The 23,989-nt window shown below is 45.8% G+C and overlaps 1 protein-coding gene across 1 annotated transcript in view; it reads left to right on the plus strand.

Annotated features, from left to right (window-relative positions):
* The window catches only part of ATP9A (ATPase phospholipid transporting 9A (putative)), a 121,745-nt gene that overhangs the window by 57,328 nt on the left and 40,428 nt on the right, over positions 1–23,989 (plus strand). The window contains exons 10-14 of the mRNA XM_031433609.2: positions 6,706–6,782; positions 8,241–8,401; positions 10,514–10,656; positions 11,579–11,691; positions 20,303–20,515. Coding sequence (XP_031289469.2) covers positions 6,706–6,782; positions 8,241–8,401; positions 10,514–10,656; positions 11,579–11,691; positions 20,303–20,515 — 707 coding nt within the window. The remainder of the gene's footprint in view (positions 1–6,705; positions 6,783–8,240; positions 8,402–10,513; positions 10,657–11,578; positions 11,692–20,302; positions 20,516–23,989) is intronic.

Below are 23,989 nucleotides of genomic sequence, written 5' to 3' on the forward strand. Positions count from 1 at the left end.
AGAAACTGGGTTAGCCTGCTCGTTCTGGCTGGAAGCTGTGTCCCTGGGGACTGCCCGGCCCGTCCTGCTGAAACAGGGGCCCAGGGGAGGGCTGTAGGCCTGAGCTGGGGCCTCAGTGTTTCAGGACTCCACACTAACGTGGAAATTGCCTAAGTCCGTGGACTCCACAGCCGAGTTTGCACAATGGCCTGTTGGGGTGCAGGAAGAAAAGGTTCGAACACTGGGGTGGAACTGAGCAGAAGGGGTTCCAGGGGCTGAGCCTGGTCTGCAGCGCCGGATTGACACCAGGCGGGCCGCCCATCTGCCCGGCACGGTGCCGGGCCCCTCACGTGTGTTCCACGTTCCGCTCACCCTCCCAGCAGCACCACGCGGGCTTGTGCGCATATTATGCCCATTCTGCAGGCGAGGAAACTGAGCCTTCTCCAGTGAGGTTAAAGTAACTTGCCTGAGGTCACACAGCACATGAGAGGCAAAGATGGGGCGTGAACCCAGAGACTTGGCCTCAGAAGCAGAACTCACTATGCAGCTATCATTATTATATCACATTTATAATTATATATTATTATTAACTTACAATTCCTCTGCTGACACCTTTCTGTCTTTACTGTGGGAGGAATCAATTTTTTCCCTTTTCAAGCATGCTCTCTCTCTCTCTCTCCTACCAGCCCATTATCCTCTGCTCGATGCTGCTTTGTGGCTCTTTAGTACCAAAAAAAAAAAACCCAAAAACTCTCAAGCGGGATGCTGTTTGGCAAGGAAAGCAGTGACCAGCTCAGATCCCACAGAGTCAATGCAAATAGACAGGGATGAGCGCTCCCTCGAGGCTTTTTGCCTTTTCTTTTCCACTGCTGGCCTTACTCGCACCACAGTCTGGAATGTTCTCAGTTACTCGGTGACTAAAGAAGTGAGAAATTGGTCCTTAAGATTCCACACAGGCCACTGCTCACTGGCCACAGCAAGGCCACGGCCACACAGGACAGGCAGCAGCCCCTCCACCCCTCCTCTCCCGGGCCACTGTCCCCCCAAATCTCCCTGAACTAGTTTCTCTTCCCCACCAGTTTTCTCCACTTTGAAGTCATTTTCTAACAAGTAATTAGTCACTCTTTTTAATCTTTAATACTTGAGTTGAAAAAGAAGTTTTTCAATGTGCATTTTGCAGATTATCAGGAAGCTGGGCCATCTTTGCCTGCGTGTGTTCTGTTTCTTCTTTTGTCAGTTACGTTTTTGTCCTTTAGTCATTGTTCTGTTGTGGTTCTTACCTTTTCCTTAATCATTTGTAAGAGTTTCTCATTTCTAATGCCTAAACCTCATATCCTTTTTCTCCCATTCCATTTGTCATCTGGTTTTTTTTTTCCCTTTTTTGAAGTTTCTTTTTTTTTAATTGACATACAGTTAATGTACAATATTATAGAAGTTTCAGGTATGCAACATAGTGATACAGAATTTTTAAAGGTTAATATTTCATTTATAGCTATGATAAAATGTTGGCTTTATTCCCTGTGTTGTACAGTGTACCCTTGTAGCTTATTTATTTTATACATAGTAGTTTGTACCTCTTAGCACCCTCCTCTTTATCTGCCCCTCCCCCTCCCCCTTCCCCCTTCCCACCAGTGACCACTAGTTCTCTGTTACCTGTGAGTCTGTTTCTCTTTCGTTATATTCACTAGTTGGTTTTATTTTTTAGATTCCATATGTATGTCATCTGGCTTTTAAAAAACTTTTATGGTGTATTTAATATTCAGGAGTTAAAAATACTGTTTTATGGGTCTCCAGTCTGTTAGGGGGTAAATGGTGTCTTGTTATTAATTGTTTTCACTTTTATTTCTTTAGCTGTGAGTGTGGTGGAACGTCTTTCCAGGTGTAAGCCGTTTCTTAATATTTTGGTCCATCAGTTTGCCATCTGGGTTTTTCTTTTTGTTGTTAACTTGGAAGAATGCTTTCTAGAAAAAGGAGTATCAGATGATCATCTCTTACATGCCACGAGCATTTTCCCACAGTCCATTGCCTGTCTTGTGTTTTTGTCTGTGATGTGCTTTGTTTGGTTGGTTCTTCCAGGTAGAAATTCTCAATGTTGGTGTCATCACCATGTTGAGCCAGAGGGTCTCTGCCTTATGCGTTTCCATTCTCGTGGCACACTTCCCTCCTCTGAGTCACACTCCTGGTGACCTTACATGTGCACCTTCACCAGCACCGTGTTGTTTGACGTTTACATTTTTGCCAACTTGAAAGACATTGAATAAATATCTAACATGTTGGTTTGGCTTTAAAAAGTAATTTGTGAAGTTGAACATCTTTGTTTGTGTTTAGTTTACTTGCATTTAAAAAAAAAAACTCTGCAAATTGCCAGTTTATGCCTCGTGCCCATTTTTGTCTTTGATGGGCTCATTTAAAAACATGGTTTCTACACTCTACACCGTCAGGCTCTTACCCTTCTGTTTGTCATCTTAATTCCAGTTACCATTCCCCAGTTGATCTCATTCATGTTTCGGCAGGAAGGTTTAAACTTTTTATATAGTTGGAGTGTTTAATATGGTTTTAGATGAAAATATTTGCTCTACCTGGAATACATTGTGGTTTAAGGAGTGAAGTTAGGACAAATAACTAGCAAAAGGGGTCTTCCTTCCGCTCCAACCGCAGCTCCAGACACTTGGACCGATTCGTGCTGGTGGCTTGGTGTGAAGCCACAGCCTGATGGGGCCTGGAGACGGAGCATGAGCTGGCACTCACTTTGGGCTGGAGAACATCCTGTGATACACGCCTGTGTCTTCAGGTGGAACAGAGGGAGGTGTTGAGGAGGTGGGGTTAAAACCTGGTCGTGTGCACCTGGCACCGGCAGGACTGAAGTCGGGGATGCCGGGGATGTGCCCGTCTCCTCGCCGGGCTGTGCCGTGAACGGTACACACGTCCCTTTTTGCACTCAAGGTAGTGGTTGCCCTTGGGTGGGTCAGGGTAGGGGTGACTGACGATTAGTTTGCTCGGCACTTGTTTTGATGATGTTAATATTTCCATGAGAAATACACGTGCACGTGTCTGTTTGGTTTTCGTTCTGGTGATTTTCTTCTTTCTTTCCTACTTTCTTTCTTTCCACGCAGCACATCTTTGTTTAGCACCTACTCGTGACAGCGCCAAGCTCCGTTGCTAGGTCTGGTGCTGTGGTTTACCAGAGGATCCTTGTGCCCACCTTCATGGGTTTATACATTACTCTAAGCTTAATACAGACGGCAGACGAGATGGGAGGAAGGAGAGTTCTATGATTTCCTCTGAAACCAGTAAAAAGGGAAGGTGCTTTAGTGAGAACGTGAAGAATTCTGAGGAGGAGGGGATGAGTTTGAAAAGGCTTGTCAGCCTCAATGTCAGAGATGAACAATAGTGAGTCTTGTTTGTCAGGCACTTCTTACTTTTGCTGCCATTCTCTTGCTTTGATCTCACAACATGAAATGAGGACATTTAATGGAATGAAGAATTGTGTCTCAGAGAGGTTAAGCAACTTGCCTAAGGTCACACAGCCTTGAAGAGATCATCTCCTGGGAGGGGGAGAATGGAAGGTGAATTGGGATCTTGAAGATGGGAGAAAAGATTTCAGACGGTTCATCAGAAATGTGCTCTGCAGTTAAAACGAATTGTGTGAATTCGTCTCTTTGTGCTTGGTGATGTAGGAAGACAGGGAGAGAGCCATGATTCAAGTGATTCAGTGGCACTGCCTCCCATGCCCTTCAGTGGGCGTGTGTTTTGGAGGGAGTCGGAGGAGCTGGGCAGTTAACCATTTTCCTAGCTGACCTCAGTTTCCCCTACTTCTCACCCAGTAAACTGCTGACTGCACTCTGATTCTAATGCAAACACAGAATTAAGTGTGAGCTGTTTTCTTCTGTTGCTCAACTAGAAAAACACCCATCAGACATACTCTTAATTATATGAGATTTCACTTTTTAATTCCCTTTAGAATCTAACTCTTGTGTCTTGGTCACTCCACTGTTATCAGTTGAAAGTTTAAAGAAGAAGAAAGCTTGCCAGGCGATGCTAAGGGTCCAGCTGCATTGGCTGGCATCAGTCTGTAGAGGATGCAGTTACCATGGTGACCCCACACAGTGCTGCTAGGCTGAGGAGTCACTGGGGCGGTGATAGGAAAGGGATGGGGAGGCAGGTGGTGGGGGTGCTTGGCAGAGAAGGAGCCTGGATGTTACAGACTTCAGTCCTTCTCAGACTCTCTGTGGAGAGGAAACAGTTTCTTGCCCCACTTCCCCCACCCTCCAGTCTGTAGCAGATGGATCTTTGTGGCCCTGCTGTGTGTCACCAGCACGCAGGTCACACCATGTGTGCCTTGCCCCGTGAGTCTGGTAATGCCCAGCTGGTTTATACCCTGTTCCTCAGGGCTTGTCCTGGGATCACACACTTGAACGTCCCAGCAGCGTCTACTTGCTTGCTTACCTTGTTGCGAATGAGGAACAAAGGAGTCATGGTGTAGTTCTGACCCAGCTGCACACAGCCGTGGAGAGTTTGGAAGGACTTGTGAAGTTCCTGACCACAGCAGCTTGGCTCGGTGGAGATGCTGGCTGGCGGGATGGAGAGGATGCCGCAGTCTGCAGGCGGCAGAGGGCGAGAGTGAGGAGGGTAGTGGGGACAAGGAGGGACCGCAGGAGTGACAGCAGAGGAAGCAGGGGCAGAGGTCTGGGGGTGGAGGGGCTCGGGTCAGGTGGTCTTCAAGGGCTGGGTGGGGACTGTGATGAGCGGGGCCAGGCTAAACGGAGTGTCTGTGCTCACCACCTGCTGCGAACACGATGAGGACCACAGACCCAGTAGCATCAGATCTTCCGATTTTCCAGAAGAAGCCGGAACCTCTTTTTTATATGAAAGCTCCTGTGTTTAGAAGTTGGCAACAAATTATAAACCTTTAAAGCCCCGGGCAGGCCTAACCAGCGCAGCTCTGTGGGCTGCCGGTGGGCGTGCTGCCGCCCTGGGTGGCTGAGGCCGGGCTCTGCATCTCCTAGAGGCAGTTTTGGCCTTGAGCACAGAGAGGTGTTGGGGGATGGCCATTTCCAGCAGCCTTCAGAGGCATTGAGACTGGCCAGTGCTGGACGGGGGACACTCCCTTCAGGGGCCCCTGTCCTGGACCCTCTTGAGCCCTGGTCATCAGGGTTGAGACCCACCCCGGAGTGAGTGCAGTGGCCTGCAGCCGCCCCTGCTCAGCCCAGGCTCGGCTCCCAGTCGGACCATCTGCCGCGGGGCCGGGCCTGCGCTCACGGGAGCCTGCCATCTGCCCGGGAGCCTGCTCTCGCCGGCCTGCCATCTGCCGAGAACCTCTCTGGAAAGGAATCGCATTGTGTGGAACACCGTGTGCGTTAAGTTGGGGGACCTCAGTGTCTCCGCCCAGGGCTCTTTGTCCAGGAGACACAGCCCCGGCACTTCATCTGGGGCTGGGCTCGGTTCCCATCTCTGTTTCAGCCTCCCCGAGTGTTTTGGTACAGCCCTCTGAGGGCGGCACTCCGAGAGCCAGGGGCCAGAGGCGAGAAGCTTAGGGGTTTTCTTTATCTGGTGGAGACCAGCTCGTCTGTATTCCTGGGGTCTTTCCTGAGAGCTTGGTGGGCTGGCCCTTCTCATGCTTCAGGCTTCCGCTCAGATGTTCTTAACTCAGAGACTGTGTCCCTGCCCGCCCAGTACACACCAGCAGCCTCCCCAGTCCTCTCCTGTCTTCCTCTGCTTGTGTCACCGCGGCACGCGCCGCGCTCTGTGATTACCCGGGGTCTTGCTCTCCTTCTCAGTTGTCCGTCTCCCCCACTGTGTGGAGCGTCTTCCTGGCACACACTGAAAAGGGGAGACAAAGGTACGTTTCTGACAGATTATCGCGAATCCTCCCTCTAAATCAGGCTATTCCAGTTTACACCCCAGCCAGCATCGTGCACGATGGAGTCTAGTTCCCCGCCTCTTGGCTAACCCTGGATGTTCTCGGTCTTTTGGATTTCAGTATAGTAGGATAGGGTTAAAAATGGCCATTCGTTGATTATCCCCTAGGTTAGGCACCTTTTCTAATGTTAATTGGCCATTTGTGTTTCTTCTAGGAATTCTTTACAAGGATTGATGTCTTTCATTATTGTGCTGCAGGCAGGGATGGAGCGGGAAGTTCTCAGGAATGAATTGTCATCTAGACAGACATCCCCCAAGTGTGCTCGTTACACCCCAAATCTGAAAGGAACCACTCAGCGGGAAGAACGTGCCCTACTGAGAAGGGTGTGTTCACTAGGCCACGAAGTTTAGGAAGTTCTAGGCACCCCTGGAAGCTCTCAGGTCAGTGGCATAAAGGGCAGAGCGTTGCTCCCCCACCTCTTCTGCTGTCAGAGGCTGTCGGACCCCAGAGACCAGCACTGACCAGTAGAACTCTTAGCGATAGTGGAGGTGCTCTGTGTCTTCCCTGTCCGCGTGGCGGCCGCTAGCCTTGTGTGGCTGTTGAACCGGAAATGTGGCCAAGTGAAAATGGGAAACTTTTTTCATTTAATTTTAATGGAATTTAACTGTGAGCGGCCACGCGTGGCTGGGGGCTTCCATCTCATCGGTGTGGACGGAGATCTTGGTTGGCCCCTTCGTAAACTTGGGGACATTCTCATGGTGTGGGTGCTGGAGTGACAGGATGTCCTCTCAGGCGGGTCAGACTCCTCTCTGTAAGCCTGCCTGTCTGGATTAACGTTTCTTTGGGTCGTGTTTTTCTCACTTTAGGTACTGTTGTGGGCGTTGTTCTTTACACGGGGAGAGAGCTCCGGAGCGTCATGAATACCTCAAATCCTCGAAGCAAGGTGTGTGCGCGGTCTCAGGGTGTGCTTCCTCGCCAGAGCTTCCTGGCCTGATGTCGTTTGAGAAGGGGTGTTGGTGGGGTAAGGTGCTAGATTTAAAAGCAGGGGGCACTTAATGGTATGATTTCATTTATACAAAGTTACCATCTTTTCCCGTGTGTGTGTGTGTGTGTGTGTGTGTGTGTGTGTAGGTGTGTGTATCTGTAAATACGGGCACATGGTAAATGTGTGTCCATGTGTGCCGACAGCCCTTGGAGATGCCGTGGACGGGTTCCACAATGATGACAATGAAACAAATCACATGAACGTTTGGTTTCCCAGTGCATGGGGAAGTTATGTTTACACTGTACTCTTGTCTAATAAGTGTCCAGTAATAGCCTTATGTCTAGAAATTTAAAGGGTGTACATACATTAATTTAAAAGTACTTCATTGCTAAAAATGTTAAACACCATCTGGTGACACGGGGTTGCCACAAACCTTCGACTGGTGAAAAACGCAGGTAAAGGAGGAAGCACAGTTAGATGAGGGCTGCCTGTCTATGAGCACATAAAAGTTTTAAAAGCTTTTAAAGTGGACGGCTGAGCCTGTTTGCCGTGTCCTGTGCTCACCAGCCTGTGAGCACGGGGGCTGCTACAGCCTTGCCTTAGGGAGGAAGAGCGTCCCGGGGAAGTGCCATGTGCTGGCCAGGCTGCGTAGACCCGGATTCAGACCCCCGCTGAGCGAGTGGCCGTGGCATGGGGTGCAGAGTCAGCTCTGCGGTCTGCCTCATTGCCCCGTGATGCTCACTTCTCACCGTGACCCTCTCCGGTTTCTAATGGTCAGAAAATTGCAGAAGGATCTCCTTTGTAGGTACTGTGACCAAATGCTGGCTGTCTCACCCCACTGTCATGACCACCATTAATGACCATCATCACACCTGTAAATGTCACTTATTGGGTGTTTCAGCTTTATCTGGGGCCATGTTTCTGCAGTTACAGGTTTCACATGCTGGTTCCTTTAAAAAAAAAACACATTAAAATAAATATATAATTGTCAAAATAATAATGTTCATTAATGCAGCACCTAAAAATCAGGTACCACCAGTGCTGTCTGTGTGCCCTGAATTTCCAGACAACATGGAATCAGGGTGAGGTGCAGCGCTCTGGGTGTGGGATGAGGCCCTTTACAGGCTGCTGTGCAGACGGTACAGGCCAGGCAGTGCACGGCACCGCCAAGGACGGCAGCAGCCTATTGCTTCTGTGTTTCCAAGACGAAATCTTAAGTCATTAAGAAAAAATCGAAATCAGAGCTCGTTGCGGTGCCTTGGGTGTCTGTAGCTGTGGGGCCCAGGGTTTGCAGCCAGAGACTGGGCCCCCACTGTCTCAGCAGGCAGAGGTGTCTGGGGGGGAGGGGCCGGGTCTCCAGGCGGGCTGAGGGTTGCACCACTAATCAGAAGCGTCCTTCTGTGCGTTGTCCCACAGATTGGTCTGTTTGACCTGGAAGTGAACTGCCTCACCAAGATCCTCTTTGGGGCTCTGGTGGTGGTGTCGCTGGTCATGGTCGCCCTCCAGCACTTTGCCGGGCGCTGGTACCTGCAGATCATCCGCTTCCTCCTCTTGTTTTCCAACATCATTCCCATCAGGTGAGCAGAGAACTGGGTTTGATGTTTTCTCCTCCCTGTTCATTTGAAGATCATGGTTTTGTGGTTTTGAGAAGTGGCTGGTCCCTTTGTAGAGTGATGACCAGGAACAGTCAGGGTTGGGAATGTGGGCCACGCTGTGCGGCTGGAGCATTGGATGGGCCCGTCCCTCCCTGCATCATCTGGTCTTGAATTACTCTGTGCTCAAAAGCCTGCCTTGGCTTGCTCAGTCCACACGAGATGGGCCATTTGGATTTCCTCTCATCTGCCAGCTCCAGGAGGCTGGTGGTGGCTGTTGGGGGTGCTGTGTTAAGAAGGATTCAGAGCCTGAGTCTTAAGTTCATTGTGATTGATTAACAATGGAAGCTTCGTGGCACATGCCAGACAATTGTTTGCCTACCTCATCTGAAGGCTGAATAAATGGTTAAAGAAATAACGTAAGTAATAGATTGTCATAGAAAAAAAGATTCACAGTAGCAAAAGAATAAAATAAACGCCATCCCTAATCTCACAACTGAAGGATAATTGTTACTGTTTTGGGATATATATATTGTCTAGATTGCTTTCTATTTTAGAAAAAAGGAGATTTTGCTCTACGTAAAAATCTGTCCCCGCCCCCACTCTTTTTTTAACAGGATGTGCTACAGATAACTTTTCACATCAAATATCCTTACACACCATCGTTTATTAGAACTGTTCTAGTATATATTCTGTGTGTAATAATTTATTTAGACCCGTATTGTTGGATACTTGTTTCTACTTTTTCCCCCATAATAAATGAACAGTAAATAATTGTTAAAATAAGCCAGATCTTTTCCCTCACACTTGTAGTGCCTGTGAAGTCTCTTACACTTGGTATATTGCCCTGTATTCTGTCTTGCTCTTTTGTGTATTTACGTCATCCCAGATAGACTTTGTATTCTTCCGAGGACAGAGATTTGGCTTTGGTACAATAGTATGACTAGCACAGGGAGACTGACCCCTAGCCAGGGTTCTCTGAGTGATGGTTTCAAAGAATAAAGAAATCTAATTTATTGCTAGCAAAAAAATGTCTGTACTGTGATGTTACATGTAATTGTAGTCTTTAAAGTTCTGTCTACACCGTGATGGAACGTGAGTGAATTGAATCTTCATGTGGCTTGTGACTAGTCAGTAGTTAGCCATTTGATTGGTTTATAGGATTATGAATGAATTTGATGATTTCTTTTTATGTTTTGCAATAAAATAATATTTTAAAATGAGTATGATGCATAAAATGGAATATTATTCAGCCTTAAAAAGGAAGGAACTTCTGACACATGCTGCAACATGGATGAACCCTGGAAATATTATGCTACGTGAAAAAAGCCAGACACAAAAGAACAAGTCATGAATGATTTTACAATGTGAAGTTCCTAGAGTCGTCAGATTCCTAGAGACAGAGAGTAGAATGGTGGTTGCCAGGGGCTGGAGAAAGGGAGATGGGGGGGAATTACTATATACTGGGTATGACATTTCAGTTTGGGAAAATGAAAAAGTTCCAGAGAAGGATGGTGGTGATGGTCTCATGATAATGTGAATGTACTTAATGTCACTGAAGAATACCCTTTAAATGCTTTAAATGTAAAATGCTTTAAATGGTAAGCTTTATGTTATGTATATTTTACCAAAATTTAAAAAATGGGAAGTATCAAAAATATATTAGCACAGAAGACTAGTAATTTTTTTTTAAAGTAAGGCTTGGGGCAGCGTGTAGCTCAGTGGTAGAGTGTAGCGTGCACAAGGTCCTGAGTTCAATCCCCAGCACCTCCATTAAAATAAATAAATTAACCTAATTACTCTCCTCCACAAAATAAATAATAATAAAAAAAAGTAAGGCTAAAACAACTACCTTTTCATTATTTTAAATTTTCATATTTTATTTTGGTCCATAAAAGAATAGTTTCATGTGAATTTGATAGTGGTGTAGACTTCCTGTTAAATCTGTGGATTCAGCCCCAGCCGTGTGCTTCTGCTGGGTGTGATTCTAGATCTTATGGCACCGATGAAGTGTATTTAGAGTCCTTGTTTACAAACAGAGCTATGAGCAGTCTGTGGTCTATCCTGTTAACCTGTTTGCTCTGGTTTTCTGCCCAGTCTGCGTGTGAACTTGGACATGGGCAAGATCGTGTACAGCTGGGTCATCCGCAGGGACTCAAAAATCCCCGGGACGGTGGTTCGTTCCAGCACGATCCCCGAGCAGCTGGGGAGGATTTCCTACTTGCTCACAGACAAGACAGGTGAGTTTTCTGGGGCCCTCACAGGATTCAAGGTCAAAGAAGGTACGTGGAGTCTCCTTCTAAGGTGTTAAGAGATGTGTGCTGCTGCTGTTTCGTTGTCTTCATCTTTTGATGAATGTCGACTATCCGGTGATGACAGTGTTAGCAGCAAAGCCTTACTTGGTGCTAATTATGTGGGAAAGTCTTCTGGGTGTTTGGCTACAGTTACTTACTGAATCCTCCCTCTGACCTTGTGAGTTAGGTGGTTAAGTGACTTGTGAGAAGCACATAGTGGCAGAAGCAGGCTTTGAACTCGGGCTTCAAGTCCTCACCTTGTAGCCACACCCCCAAATGCTGCTCCACAATTTAGCATCTGTCAGGTGACAAGGTTATCATAGTGGTTGAGAGCAGATGGGGAGACCTGGATTTAAGCTTCATCTCTACCATTTAATGAGCATGGGATAAAAGGGAGTCTGTTGCAAAGATTGGGTAAATCAGAGAAAAAGAACCAGGGAAGTTCTGACTGTGTCAGCATCAGGACCCCCTGGGATGCTCTCTTGTCTCCACTTGTCTTCCATCCACGTGTGTCTGTCTGCTCCGGGTTTAGATTCCTTTAGGTTAGAATCGGTTTGGCCTCACATATGCCACGTGGTACTCTCTAGACCAATGAATGAGTCAGACACCCTGATTGACACTCCCTCTGGACCATCCCAGAGAACAAGGGTCATAATTCCCCCTAGAAACCTGGGACGCTATTCTCAAAAGAAATTCCAGGATTCTGGGCCAACAAAATACCACAGACGTCTGCTCCAGCAGGAGTGCTGAAACCAGTGTATGACACGTAGCAAACTCTCTGAAGAACAAAGCCCAACAGCTGTCATGACTTCATAATAACGAAAGCTCCAGGATGTCGGCACAGTTACCCATTTGTCTTCTGTTTCAGGAACTCTTACCCAGAATGAGATGGTTTTCAAACGGCTCCATCTAGGCACCGTGGCCTACGGGCTCGACTCGATGGATGAAGTACAAAGCCACATTTTTAGTATTTACACTCAGGTAAAGCCTCCTGTTTCCTTACCCAAAATAGTTGTTTCACATTGACTAACGCCTGTATTGAGAAGAACTCAGAATGCCATGTGATCCGCCGCCATTAAAAGCGTGCACTTCAGTGGCTTTTTTGTGTATTCACAGAGTTGTGTAACCATCACCACAATCAATTTTATCTTCATCCCCCCCTAGAAAGAAACCCAGTTTCCAGGAGCGGTCGCTCCTCACTTCCTCCCGCCCACCTTTCCTTCCAAGCCCCTGGCATTCACGAATTCTTCACACTTTGAATAAACCCGCGGTTGAAGTTTTCCCCCATCTTCTTCATCCCTGGGGTTAAGCTATTGAAATACTGATGCATATTGGGGGGAAACATGAGAAAATAATTGTTTTCCAATAACTGGTGTTGGAAAGAGCTTTGAGAACCTAATGGTTGTTTTTACTTCAAATTTACAAACATGTTTATTTTCCCTTCTCGCCAGTTATGAGCCAAAGCAGCAATAATTAATGGGCTACTTGTGAAATAATTACTATGTTGCTGATTTAGTTCCTTGCCTCTTTTCAACTCAGCAGTCTCGTGGAAGAAATGATCAGAGATGACGTTCAGTTTATCTGCTCCTGCTTTTTTTTCTCCTGCAAAGTTTTTCAAAACCAATCTTTTTTTTTTTTTTTTTTTAAAGAAAGATACAACTTGTAAGTGTCCTAAGTTTCCTATAAAGTTAGACCAGTGGGTCCTCACCTTGGCTCCTCATCAAAATTACTGGTAATGTTTTAAAAACAAACAGAATAAAAACAAAACAAAAAACACTGACTTAGGCCTGATACCCTCGAGGTTTGACTCATTAAGATGAGGGGAGAGCCTATGCTCACACCTGCATGCTTAGCATCGCTGCTCGTGGCTCATGAGGACGGTGTACCCACCATCCCGACGTTCCTCCTGAATCCCCTGCAGTTGCTTCTCTAAGATGTTCTTGCCTTAGCTAGCACCACTTGCATTTACCCTGAGAGCTCTGTCCACGGTTTTGGGAAATGCCCCTGCTTCCTGCGCCATCACTGCCTGCCTTCAGTCACAGGTGCATTCCCCCCAGATCACCTGCTTGGCCTCTCCCATCACCCCAGGAGCACAGGATAGCCTGGGACTGGCAGCTCCCCCTTGGGGCCTGAGGCTTCCAGTGTGGTCCAGCCTTGGCTTCCATTCCTGCCCCCGCCCCCTCCCGCTCACCGCGTGACACCACTGCCTTCAGCATTTAGGGCAGGGTGAGCCGCCTCATTTCTGTGTCTTGGGATATTTTTCCCCTCTGAACCATCAACCCCAGTGCCTTCCGGGCTCCTGTTGAGGGGCGGCTCTGTGGATTGGCATGCTTGTCAGCACCTGGTGGGGTTGCCTCCCTCCCTCTCAGCCCCGTCTCAGCCATGCTGGCCCTCCGATGGTTATATTAGACAGCTTCATAGACTGACGTGTGTACCCCCGACAGGAGGCACACCCTTGCCCATTTTGGTTGGTATTTTTAAGAGCTTGTGGTATTTACAGAAGCCACCCTCTCTTGGGATATTTGTATAGTGCAGCTTTTGTGGTCCGCTTTTGGTTTGCAACAGATAACGCTCTTTGTAAAAAGTTTAAAGTCAGAAAACAACATTTCTTACTGTGAACTTTTAACTCATAACCCTCCCTTTGCAGAAGCTCATAAATTGATTTGCCCATCCTGGCCTTGGGTTTAAAACAGCTCGGTGTTACGGGGATAAATCAAAGCTGTGTGCATCCTTCTCTCATGATGTCTAAAAACCGTGCAGTAAATGCATGAATACTTTTGTGATGACAAGTATGAAGGCTTTCCTGTGTTTTTTTTTAAACAGCTTTATTGATTTATAACATACATACCATAAAATTCAGCCATGTTAAATGTACTTAGTCAATGATTTTTTAGTAAATTTACAGAGTTGTGGAACCATCACACTCTCCAATCTTAGATTATACCCACCACCCTAAAATGATTCATCTGAGCTTGTAACAGTCATTCCTCTGACCTTTAGAGTTTAATAATGAGATTTTCTAACAGTGTTTCCTGAAGTGGAGGATTTGGAACTCCTGGATCAGGTCACCTGGGACAGAGTCAGAACCTCTAGGAGTAGTGCCTGGACCTACAGTTTTTTGGTTTTTGGTTTTTTTTCTTTTTAATTTTTAAATTAAAAAAATTTTTTTGGTGGGGGAGGCAATTAGGTTTATTTATTTATTTAATGGAGGCACTGGAGCTGGAACCCAGGACCACGTGCATGCTAAGCATGTGCTCTACCACTGAGCTCTACCCTCCCCCCTGGACCTACAGTGATTCCAAAGTGTAACAAGAGTTGGAGAATAGCTACTGCACATATGAGGTTTGCCCTTGTTTTTCAGAACATCAGCACCTCAGTCTGTGGACTCCAGAACAGAGTTTGCAGGATGACCCATTGGGGTGCAGGAAGAAAGGACTAGAGTGTCTATTCACTTGTCATTTTTATCTTCAAAACTAAAGCAAAGTGTTCACCTGACTAACAGCACTGAGACTGACCCAGGGGCCCTCCTTCCATGTCTCAGACTAGCGCTTGTCAGGTGCGGCCTTGAGGTGCTCTGTGGAGGGCGTAGGATTCTACGATTGTTTGTTTTTGGAACATTGAAATACAGAGTGCGTTTTATGGGCGTCCAGGTGACCGGTTTTAGGGATGTTGTTTAACTTAAAACCTCATAAAGAGGGCAGGTGGCTTTACAAGATTCCTGCAGGGAAACTCCAGGTGATTAATACAAGGCCAAGCAAACCACAAGAAAATGGCCAACGTGTTATGAGGTGAACCCACAACAGGCTAAGGAGATGTGATGATTTTTTTTCCACTGACTTACTTCTTTATTTATTGGCACCTTTGAGAAATTGAGATATAACTCGCAGACCATAAAATTTACCCTTTATAAAGGGTACAGTTCAGTGTGTTTTTTAGCGCATTGTCGGCATCGTGCAATCATCACCTACTATCTAATTTCAGAACCTTTTCATCACCCCAGAAAGGAACCCCCATCTCCTAGACTCCCACCTCTCACCCAGCCTCTGGCAACCACCAGTCTGCTTTTTTTTTTTTTTTTATCTCTGTGGATTTGCCTTTTCTGGACATTTCTGATAAATGGAATCAGTCGGTACCTTTTGCACCTGGCTTATCTCACTTGCCATAATATCTCCAAGGTTATTCCAGGTTGTAGCTTGTGTCAGGCCTTCATGCCCTGGTGTGAGTGAGGAACAGATGTGACAATTTGAAACGTAATTTTAAATCTATAATTCCCAATGCCCCTTACCCTGAGTGTGTGTTTTGTTATTTTGAGATACTAGCTAATTCTGTGAATAATGCTGTTTTCATTTTTATCATATCATTTTAGAATTTTTTTATAACGCCCAATATTTATACAAAGTTAAATACATGTAGGTAGAAGGTACTTAAATTTTTTCTCAACGTGCTCAAAATATTTTGAGACAACTAGTCTGTATTACTTGGACTGTGTAGTCATTCTTTTATTTTACTCCCCTTCGCAAGTGGAAATACCTTTATTTAACTCTTGTTAACGTATATGTCCCTGAAAAAAATGAATGACTGTGGAGAGGGGGAGCCTCATGACATCCTGTTGCAGACAACACTCAGATGCGTGCTGCTGCGTGGTCTTCTAGGCTGATCTGCATGTGTAAACTCACAGCTTTCAAAAAAACAGAGTTGGCATTATTTCACACGTGTTGATCTGTGAACTGTGGTTTTTTTCGCTTAGTATTCTGTCTCTGATACTGTTTCAGGATTTGTGAGAGTTGGAATTGACTGAGCATTTTTTTTTCCTTTTTCATAAGGATATTGGTGAATGTGTGAGTTTGTGCTTTACTTTCCTAAACGAGACATGTATGTGCTGGATGCGTTCAGTTTGTCAGGACTTACACTGCGTCCCGTACAGGACACGTCTTGTTTCCTGCATCTGTGGGAAACACAGAGACGGTTATGTTTTCTTGAGGAAGGATTTTTTTATCTGTGTTTTTTTCTGGGACACAGAGCTTACTTTGTTTTACTCATTTTTCTTTTCAACAAGAAGGTGTCATAATTTTTGTAATTCTTTTTAACAAAGTTGAGCATCAGAATTGCATGTAAAGTTTAAAAACACAGAGATATGCCTGGGCCCTACTTTAAGTGTTGAGGGCCCAAGCGTATATATTTCTTAAAATCTTTTATTGGTTATGCAGAGAAGCATTTCTGGCTAAGAACCGCTGTTAAAATAACACTATCCAACTTCTTTTACTTTCACTCATGTCGTGATAATTTTTAATGGTTTTTATAATAGGACCAGGATTGAGGGGGTTAAGGAGCATACATCTAGGGAGCAAAATGTATTGAGATGGCGAAAAAACACAGAAGTCAAGACAAATTATATTGTGATGCAATATTAAAAAAAAAAAAAAAGCCCTCAAAATTCATGCAAAAAATCCGAATCTTAAATGGACAGGATTCAATTCAGCAGACTAGCACCGCTGGGCCTCCCCCGCGTCCTGACCCTGGTGTCATGGTGGCAGTGGCTTTATAGATGGTTCTCAGCTAGGCATATTGACATAATGGGCTGGATGCTGCTCTGTCAAGAAAGCCGCCCTGTGTGTTCTAGGATGTTCAGCAGCATCCTTGCCTTCTACCGTCAGGATGCCTGGAGCAGCACCCCCCTCCCTCACCGTGACAACCCCAGGTATCTCCAGACACTGCCCAGTGCGGGGCAGAACCTCTCACGTTAGAACCCCTGTGTTATACATGGTTCCGTTTCAGTGAACTGAAGTTTGTCGCCTTTGGCACGCTGAGAGACGTCGCCTGTTAAATGGTAGATGATGTATTTATTCAGTCACTGAATCAGCCTGTCAGTCATTTGATTCATTTGGAAGTAGCAGCTCCGAGCCTGTCTCTGTGAGGGTGGCCCTTTGAGGTTGATGAGTTCCCAGCTTTGAGCTTTATTTGGGGGATGAAGTGGGCTGATGGAAACAAATTTCTTCCCTTCAATGGTGTATTTTTACCAGTTGCAACCTGTCCATGACATCCGTTGATATTACCCATGTTCGTAAGTGGTGATGTTTCCACTGCTTTTAGAGAGACAATTGGTATTCATGGTGACTCAGCATGCAGTTTTTGTGTTAATCTTCCCTGAAATACAGGCTGGAGTTCTCACTGGGAAATACCTCTGCCGTGGATTATTAATGAGAAATGAAGGCCTGTTTTTCCATTGAGTCTCCACGTCTCATTCGTTGGCCGAGGTGCCGTGGAAAGACTGAAGTGTTACATGGTGCGAGGTGCCCCCGCCCCTGCAAGGGCCTGAGTCGGGCCTTTGTATCTGGAGAGCTGGGTTCCTCGCCCAACTGCTGACCTCCCTGTTCTGCCCTCCCTCCTTAAGAGAACCAGTGGTTTCTGCCCCAGGGCAAAAAGAGTCATAACCTGCCTCTGTGGATACCACATCTGTTTTTATTTTCCCCTGGTATTTTTTAAGTAAGAAGAAATGTGTGTAGGTTAAAGGGCCCATGGGGAGGAGGCTGGAGATAAACACTGTACAATGTGAAACTCTTCCATATGGGGAACATGGGGACGTTTGGCAACTGGGCCCAGTACTAACGCTGGCTGAGCCCCTGGTTATTCCGAGCACCTTCGTGATACTCTGCATCACCGTTTGGTGTGTGTATGAGCCTTTTGTTTGCAAATTAAAAGAACTTCAGAATCAGTGGTTATGACCCCTCTTCCCTGAAACATCTTAGTAGGAAAGGGGGACGAGTATCAATTTAAGAGAGAGAGAAATGAACGTGGAGACACTTAAACCAGTCTCCCGTGAGGTTGGTCTGGGTTAACCGCCCTCATCGTCTAGTTTGTTGTCAGGTGGTCCCCCTGTTCTGAGAGTGAGGTCTTTGCAAACATCTGGGCGGTGCGTCTCTTTTTGCCTTGCTCTGGTGTGGTTTTACCCGCAGTGCAAACCCCCCAGAGCTCAGTTATCCTATGTTTAAAATATTAGTGGAAGTATTTGACTTCTGGAGACATAATCAGATTGCTTATAAAATCCAAAGTTTTGTGAAAGATGCCCTTAACTCAGCTTTCCTTCAAACCCCTGTTAGGAAAGCTTGCCGGCCAGAGCAATTACTTTGTCAAAGGTCTTGTTATTGCTCCTGATGTTAAATAATAATTTGGTCCAGGTGCTGAGGAATGTGGGGAAAAAAAAAAAAAATGAAGACACGCATCCACGGCTAGAACATAAATTACAAAATTCAGAAAAAATGTTTTTGATTTAGTCTCTCCAGGAGTGAGGACCTTTCTGTAAATCTTTAGTCCTCCTTATGATTTTAGAGTTAAATTCTTTATAATTAAAAGCACTTGGCAAATAACGATTCATTTAAACTGTAGTTCTGATATATTACTCTAATTATTGTTACCATGCGGTGCCCTTTGGCCTGGAAGTGAAACTTGTGTCCTCTTGCCACCAAAGGTTAACAGAGCAGGAAGCCAGAGCAATGTGTGTGCCTGCATGACCAGAATAATTTAGTAATTGTCTAATTACCTGAGGAGTCTAATGCCACTGCTAAAAATAGTATTAAAAAATCAAATGGAAGTCCTTTTCTTGTTTCTCATAACCCATCTGTTCTCTATTTTGGGCAACCACGTGTTCGTGGGTATAAAACACGATTCATTCTAAAAGATCGGATCGCTTCTCCTCCGTCGGATAAAATATGTTTTTAATGCAGCAGAGTATTCAGTAAGTCCACAGGCAGCATCTCTAGCTTCTGAGACTCAGTTGTGGAGGCAGGAAGGTTCTTGCAGATCCTTTGTCCCAGACAGCGATTTAAAATCTGGAACTGATGTTGGTCAATTTGATATTTATTTCTTCTTGGAGATAGAAAGAGAAATTCATGTCAAGTGAAGATATCTCACCATCACCTTAGGAATATTAAGTTGTTCATTTGTTCAGCAACTATCTGATGCCCTAGACAAGTCAATAGACAGGCTATCTGTTCTTATGGTCTAACAGGAGAATTACAGGTAAACAAGCCTGTTTTAGACAATGAAGACAATAAAACACATGGTAATATGGAAACATGACTTCCAGGGGAAAGGCCACATGGGGGGAGTGTGGAGTAAGAGACTCAGAAGGCATCTTTGAGGAGGTAACATTTGAATTGGGACCTGAATGATGAAGTTGAGTGAGCTAGCCCTGCAGGGATTTGGGACATGGTATTTCAGGCAGCTGATACAGGAGGTGCAAAGGCCCTGAGGCAGGAAGGAGCTTGGAGAGAGAAGCTGATCAGGTGGGTCTTGTGGGTCATGGGAGGGCATCTGAGTCTAAAGGAACACTAAGCCACAGACTGTTAACAAGTGGTCACTTTCCAGTGTCTTAATTTTTTATTGTTATATTTTAAGGCAATAGAACCCTCTCTTTCAAAGCAAGGCCTTCATGGTACCTCATGTGTAAAGCAGGTGGGAAAGGGGCTGTTTGCTCTCCACATTCGGTGGTGCTGACTGGGTTTCTTGGGATTCCTGGTACTCAGTATGTGGATTGAAAACCACCCCCTGGCCTGCTCCTCTCATGTACAGGAAACCAGGGCCCAGAGTGCAGATGGGACTGGTTGAGTTCACACAGCTGTTCATACCCCATCCAAGAATAAAGCTCAGCTTTCTTAACATTCAATACTCTTTTTACCAGGTTGCTCTAAACCATTTCCCCAAGATTTAACCCATTAGGGAGCCAAGCCAGGTGGTGAAAGGTCTGAATGAAGGGATGGATGAGGGCTGTGTGAGCCACGGAACTGCTCCTTAGACCAGAGTTAGGGTCTGCAGTCAGCGTGGGAGGCAAAGCCTGAGCACGTGTAAGTTTGCTCTTGAAAGTGTGCCCGACGTGGGGTTCTCCGTGCCCTTTTGCAATATGTTCGTCCCGCCAGGCTTCCTTCCGGTTGTCACTGATGCTCTCCCTCCTGCCCCGGGTGGCGTGTTGCTGATGGTTATTACCCTAGAGCTCCCGTCGATGCTGCTGTCTTCAATTTTAAACCAATAAGAATGTGCATTTAAGACTGTGGTTCCAAACGGGATGATTTTGGTCTCCATGGGGCATTTGGCAACATCTGAAGACATTTTTGGTCTCTTGTTACACCTGGGGGTTGCTTCTGGCATCTAGTAGCTGGAGGCCAGGGATGCTGTGAAACCTCCTGCTGTGCACAGGACGCTCCCCAGCGAGAATTATCCTCCCCAGACATCAGGAGTGCCATGGTCCGGAGGCCCTGGTCTGAGCCACCAGCATTGCTTGCAGTGTGGTGGGGCCTTCGCTCGGTCAGAGGCCCCCAGCTCCACCCAAAGGAAGATAGCGTTCACACGTTCTCAGGTACAGTCGTGCACATTCACTCAGTTGTCATTTTTTCCTCTGTTTATTTTGCTTTTTTTTTGGCCTAGTGCAAATGACTGGATCCCTGAGAATCCATGCCCTTCCTGGCAGCGTCACCCCTGAGAGTGACGAGTGTCGGAGCAGCAGAAGGAAAAGCGATAAACTCCGCACCGTCATTCTTTTCCCTCCCGAGGCCCCTCTGTGCCTCTAGTCATCTTCCTTATGTGTTCCTTCTTCCTGCAGCAGCCCCAGGACCCGCCTGCTCAGAAGGGCCCCACGCTCACCACCAAAGTGCGACGGACCATGAGCAGCCGCGTGCACGAAGCAGTCAAGGCCATCGCGCTCTGCCACAACGTGACCCCCGTGTACGAGTCCAATGGCGTGACCGACCAGGCCGAGGCCGAGAAGCAGTACGAAGACTCCTGCCGCGTGTACCAGGCTTCCAGCCCAGACGAGGTGAGCCCCGGCCCACAGGGACGCCCTGTCCACTTTCCACCTGCCCCAGGTTGGGGGTTCCTAAGGGGGAGCACCTGTCAGGGCAGGGGAGCCTGGATGATGCTGGGCCACCAGGGAAACACGCTCTCAAATGCCTGCGGGACTCTGTCTTTCCGAGGGGAGGTAACCTTGGACTTGAGATGCATCCTGAATTAGGAAAGAGCAGGAGATCTTTGTGGTTCAGTCGGCCAGTGCATGAGGGGCACAGGTCCCATTAAAACCACATTCTTTTTTTTTTTAAAAAAAAAAACAACAAAACAGCTTTATTAAGATGTCATCTGCATATCATACAATCACCCAACTCACATACAGTTCAGTGGGCTTTTTTTAAAAGTGTTTTCATGGAGTTATGCAATCGTTGCCGCCGCTGATTTCAGAACATTTTCATCATGCAAAGGAAGTACCCCGTGCCTGTATTCCCCTAGACCGCAACCCTCCCTCTCCACAGCCCCGGCATTCGCTGACCTGTTTTCTGTCTCTATGGATTTGCCTAATCTTCGCATTTCGTACAAATGGAAACGTACACTGTGTGACATTTTCTGCCTGAATTCTTTCACTTGGCATGTGTTTTCGAGATTCTTTCGTGCAGTGGCGTGTATCTATTTCATGCCTTTTTATTCCATTGAATAGATAATGCTACACGTTGTTTATCCATATTCACTGGTTGGTGGACATTTGGACTCTTTTCTTTTTTGGGTGGAGGGGCTGTTATGCTGTGAACATTTGTGTCTAGGTTTTTGAGTGGGCTTGTGTGCTTATCTCTCCTGGTGTATCTGTAGGACAGGGATTGCTGGGTCATGTTAACTTTGCGTTTATCCTCCTGAGGACCTGCCACACTGTGTTCTGAAGTGGCTGCACCGCTTTAAATTCCCGCCGGCAAGGTATGAGGTTCCAGTTTCCCCACAGCTTTGCTGACACTTCTCATCCTCATCCTTCTGTTTCTAGCCGCCTAGTGAGTGTGAAGGGAAACCTCTCGGTGGTTCCGATTTGCATTTCCCTGATACCAGGCTGATAACGTTGAGCATCTTTCGTGTGCTTATTGGCTGTTTGTGTATTTTCTTTGGAGAAATGTCTGTCCATGTCCTTTGCCCTCTTTGAATTGTGCTAAGTGTCTTTCTGTTACTGAGTTGTAAGAGCTCTTTACATGTTCTAGGTAAAAGCCTCTTATTAGGGTAGGTGATTTCCAAATATTTTCTCCTATTCTGAAGGCTGTCTTTTATGTTCTTGATGGTGTCCTTTCAAACACAAAAGATTTTAATTTTGATGAAGTCCAGGAAGCCACATATTTTTAAGTTACTGTTTGTATCTAAGCATAAACTCTTGCTAAAACCAAAAAGATTCGTTTCATTCACGTTGAGCACAGGACCTGGTAAGAGAGTAAGAGTCTCTGTGATTATCCCCATTTTCAGAAGAGAAAAATCAAGGACACAGGGGTTAAATGTTTAGCTTGAAGTCCCTAGTTTATTTTTTTTAAGAGTTCAAAGAGTAGTGACTTGACTTTTCTTTTTATTATTTTTTGATTGAAGTATAGCTGTCTTAAACGATATTAGTTCCAGGTGTGCAAATAGTGATGCAATATTTTTATGGATGATACTCCATTTAAAATTGTAAAATATTTCCTGTATTCCCTGTGCTATACATTACATTTTTGTATCTTCCCTGGGCTTTTTAAGACTTTTAAAATTTTGAAATAACTTCAGATTATGGAAAAGTTGTAAAATTACCACGAAGAATTCCCTTTTACCAAAACTACACTCAGACTCTTCAAGTGTGAACACTTATCTGCTTTTGCTTTATCATTTTCTCTCTCTCGTACCTTTGACGAGTACGCTTCAGGCATGATCCCCTTTTATTCCTAAGTATTGCCTAAAACATTTTCCTGAATATTTCCCTACAAAACAAGGACATTTAACAAAGTTAGGAAATTGATATTGATACAGTAGTGTTATCTAACTTGCACATCTTATTAAATTTCATCAGCTGTCCCACCTGCTTTTTTTCAAAAAAAGAAAAAAATCACATGTTTTCCCCAGATCAGGATCCAGTCCAGGCGCACACACTGCACTGAGCTGTTCCACCTCTGGGGCCTCTTTTAACCCCAGTTTCCCTTGACCATCACGGCCCGGGCTCTGTTGAGGAATGCAGGCCATCTGCTCTGTTGGACGTCCCTCAGTCGGCATCTGTCTGGCATTTTTTCTTACGATGTTACCCAGGTTGTGCATTCTTGGCCCCTGCCCGTCTCAGTGCATGTTACCAGGAGATGCATGATGCTGGCGTATTCCGCTCTTGGAGGTGCTGGCTTTTGGTTTCTTGGCCAGGGTGGCGTCTCGCAGGTGTCTTCCCTGCAAATCCCTGCATCTTCCGGGGCTGAGTCCTCTGGTAACACCAGCCCCCTGAATGACAGGGCCAGGGTTTTAACCCAGGGAGTTTGATGTCAGGGCCCAAACTCTTTTACTTGTTTACTAATAAACCTTTTACTAAACCATTTTTCAGAAGCCACTAAATAGTCATTTTACTTAATTGGATATATAGGCTTTTCACAATGTTTTCATGTTATTTTTTCCTTAGAAAATGAGAATTTTAATATAGGCATGGTTTTGTAGCTTCCTTTTTTACTTAATATTTTATCATGCCTGTTTCTCAATTTTCTTGAATGTTATTAAAAAACAGTTTTCCAGATTCATGGCTGATATGTGGACCGTAATATCTTTAATTGTTTTCATATTATTGGAATTTTGGTTAGTTCTAATTCTGAGCAACAGTATTTATAAACATTTGCAGTGAACATCGTTATACCTGATATGTCTAGGAGTGGTGTGTTTGAGTTCAGTAATTTCATAGGTAGTTTTGAGTGCCTTTGAGTTCTGAGGGCCAGGCGCTGGAGTCTACATTAAACCAGACCTAGGGGGCAGTGGGAGTGAGACACCTGAGCACATGAATCTTGGGTCCCCAGCTCCCCGCGTGGCCAGGTTCCTTATCCTCGCTTTCTGTCTGTGACGTGGGACCCACTCGGTGCTGTGAGGGCCTCAGTCGCCGGTCAGTGAATCCTGTGGGTCAGACTGAATGAGCATGTTTAAGGCTCAAAATGTAAAGCACCAGCATGCTTCCCAGAATTTTTTTTACTATTTTACTCTTCCACCAATGTTACAAGGATTACAATTTTCTTTTTCTTTTCTTTTTTTTTTTTTCATTCATTTTGAGAGGAAGGGAGGGGCTTCTCTGGTACATGAAGTGTTTTGAAGATCTGGACGCACCTGGGAATATTGGTGAGCCAGTTAGTGTGGTTGGGGGCTGGCACAAGAGAAACCTTTTAAGAAGTTCAGAAATGGAAGAACACTTGGACGCGTCTTGCCCTGCCCAGTCCCTTCTTTCTCCTTTCCTGGGGCAATGGAACGTGTCCCTGTGGAGCCGTCCTCTCGCTGCCTGCTCTGTGTT

The sequence above is a fragment of the Camelus dromedarius genome, chromosome 18 (genome assembly GCF_036321535.1).
Source record: "Camelus dromedarius isolate mCamDro1 chromosome 18, mCamDro1.pat, whole genome shotgun sequence".
Taxonomy (NCBI): domain Eukaryota; kingdom Metazoa; phylum Chordata; class Mammalia; order Artiodactyla; family Camelidae; genus Camelus; species Camelus dromedarius.